The sequence below is a fragment of the Antrostomus carolinensis genome, unplaced genomic scaffold, assembly GCF_000700745.2.
Source record: "Antrostomus carolinensis isolate BGI_N321 unplaced genomic scaffold, ASM70074v2 scaffold35349, whole genome shotgun sequence".
NCBI lineage: Eukaryota > Metazoa > Chordata > Aves > Caprimulgiformes > Caprimulgidae > Antrostomus > Antrostomus carolinensis.
In genome coordinates, this window is record NW_010341188.1 from 1 (window position 1) to 926 (window position 926).

Sequence of the window (926 nt, forward strand, 5' to 3'; positions counted from 1 at the left end):
CTGTGAGACCCCCACATCCTCATGGTTGGACCAGCCGGCAGAGAGGGGGTCCTGCTGCATCCCAGGGTGGGCTTGGGAAAGGGCTGGGGACAAGCTGGGGGTCCAGCTGCCCCCACCTCGCTTTGGTTTGGCAAAACCATTGTGGCCATCACCCAGCGTGTGAGGATCCCACCAGGGAGGCTCTGCCTGGAGAGTGGGGATCCCTTTCTTCTCCAAGGGGGTCTCTTCTTCAAGGGGCATCTTCTCTCCCCCAAAATTCCCCTGGGGGTCTGCACCGTGTGTCCTCAGCTGCACCCCAACCCTCCACCCCCCCAAAAAAAGAACCCCATCAGGGACCACCCCTCGTACCTCTCACAGACACGGACCGTCCAGGCGGCGATGATCCATGAGGAAATGCTGAAGACCAAGAGGACAGTGCCGGGGCAGATGGTCATGAGGGTCTTCATGACGAAGCGGGTGTTGAAGTTGATCTTGTTGAGGGCACCGATGCTGCGGGAGGAGGGGGAGGAGGCGTCGGTGAAGAGTTTGCTGGGCAGCAGCATGACGCGCCCGATCAGGGAGAGCCGTAGGAACATGGGGATGGAGAGGATGATGTCCACGTCGGCATCGGCTACCGAGGCGGCGTAGGTGAAAGCCAACCGCGCCGTCCAGGTGAAGAAATACTGGCCAGGGATGGGGTGGATGGCGCAGACAATCAGCTCCAGGGAGATGAAGAAGATGCGCTCGTAGGTCATGGCGATGCGCCAGTCGTCAGCACCGTTATCCACCATGAAGAGCTGTGAGGGGGGGTGGGGGAGGGAGAGAAAAGGGAAGGGTGATGGTGGGACCCCCAGGGTGGCACAGTCCTGGTGAGCACCCACCGGTGGGTGCCCCTCACCTGGATCTCCCTGGCGTGGTACATGACGATGAGCCCCAGGAGGATGACG

At 61.4% G+C, this 926-nt stretch overlaps 1 protein-coding gene across 1 annotated transcript; it reads right to left on the minus strand.

The window, feature by feature from the left end:
* Positions 1-348: 348 nt before the first annotated feature.
* Positions 349-922, minus strand: LOC104518042 (small conductance calcium-activated potassium channel protein 1; the record flags this gene model as incomplete). The annotated part of the gene is made up of 2 exons (XM_010176409.1): positions 349-776; positions 878-922. Coding segments are annotated over 2 exons (473 nt in total), but the record flags the coding sequence as incomplete, so codon positions are not given.
* Positions 923-926: the final 4 nt, after the last annotated feature.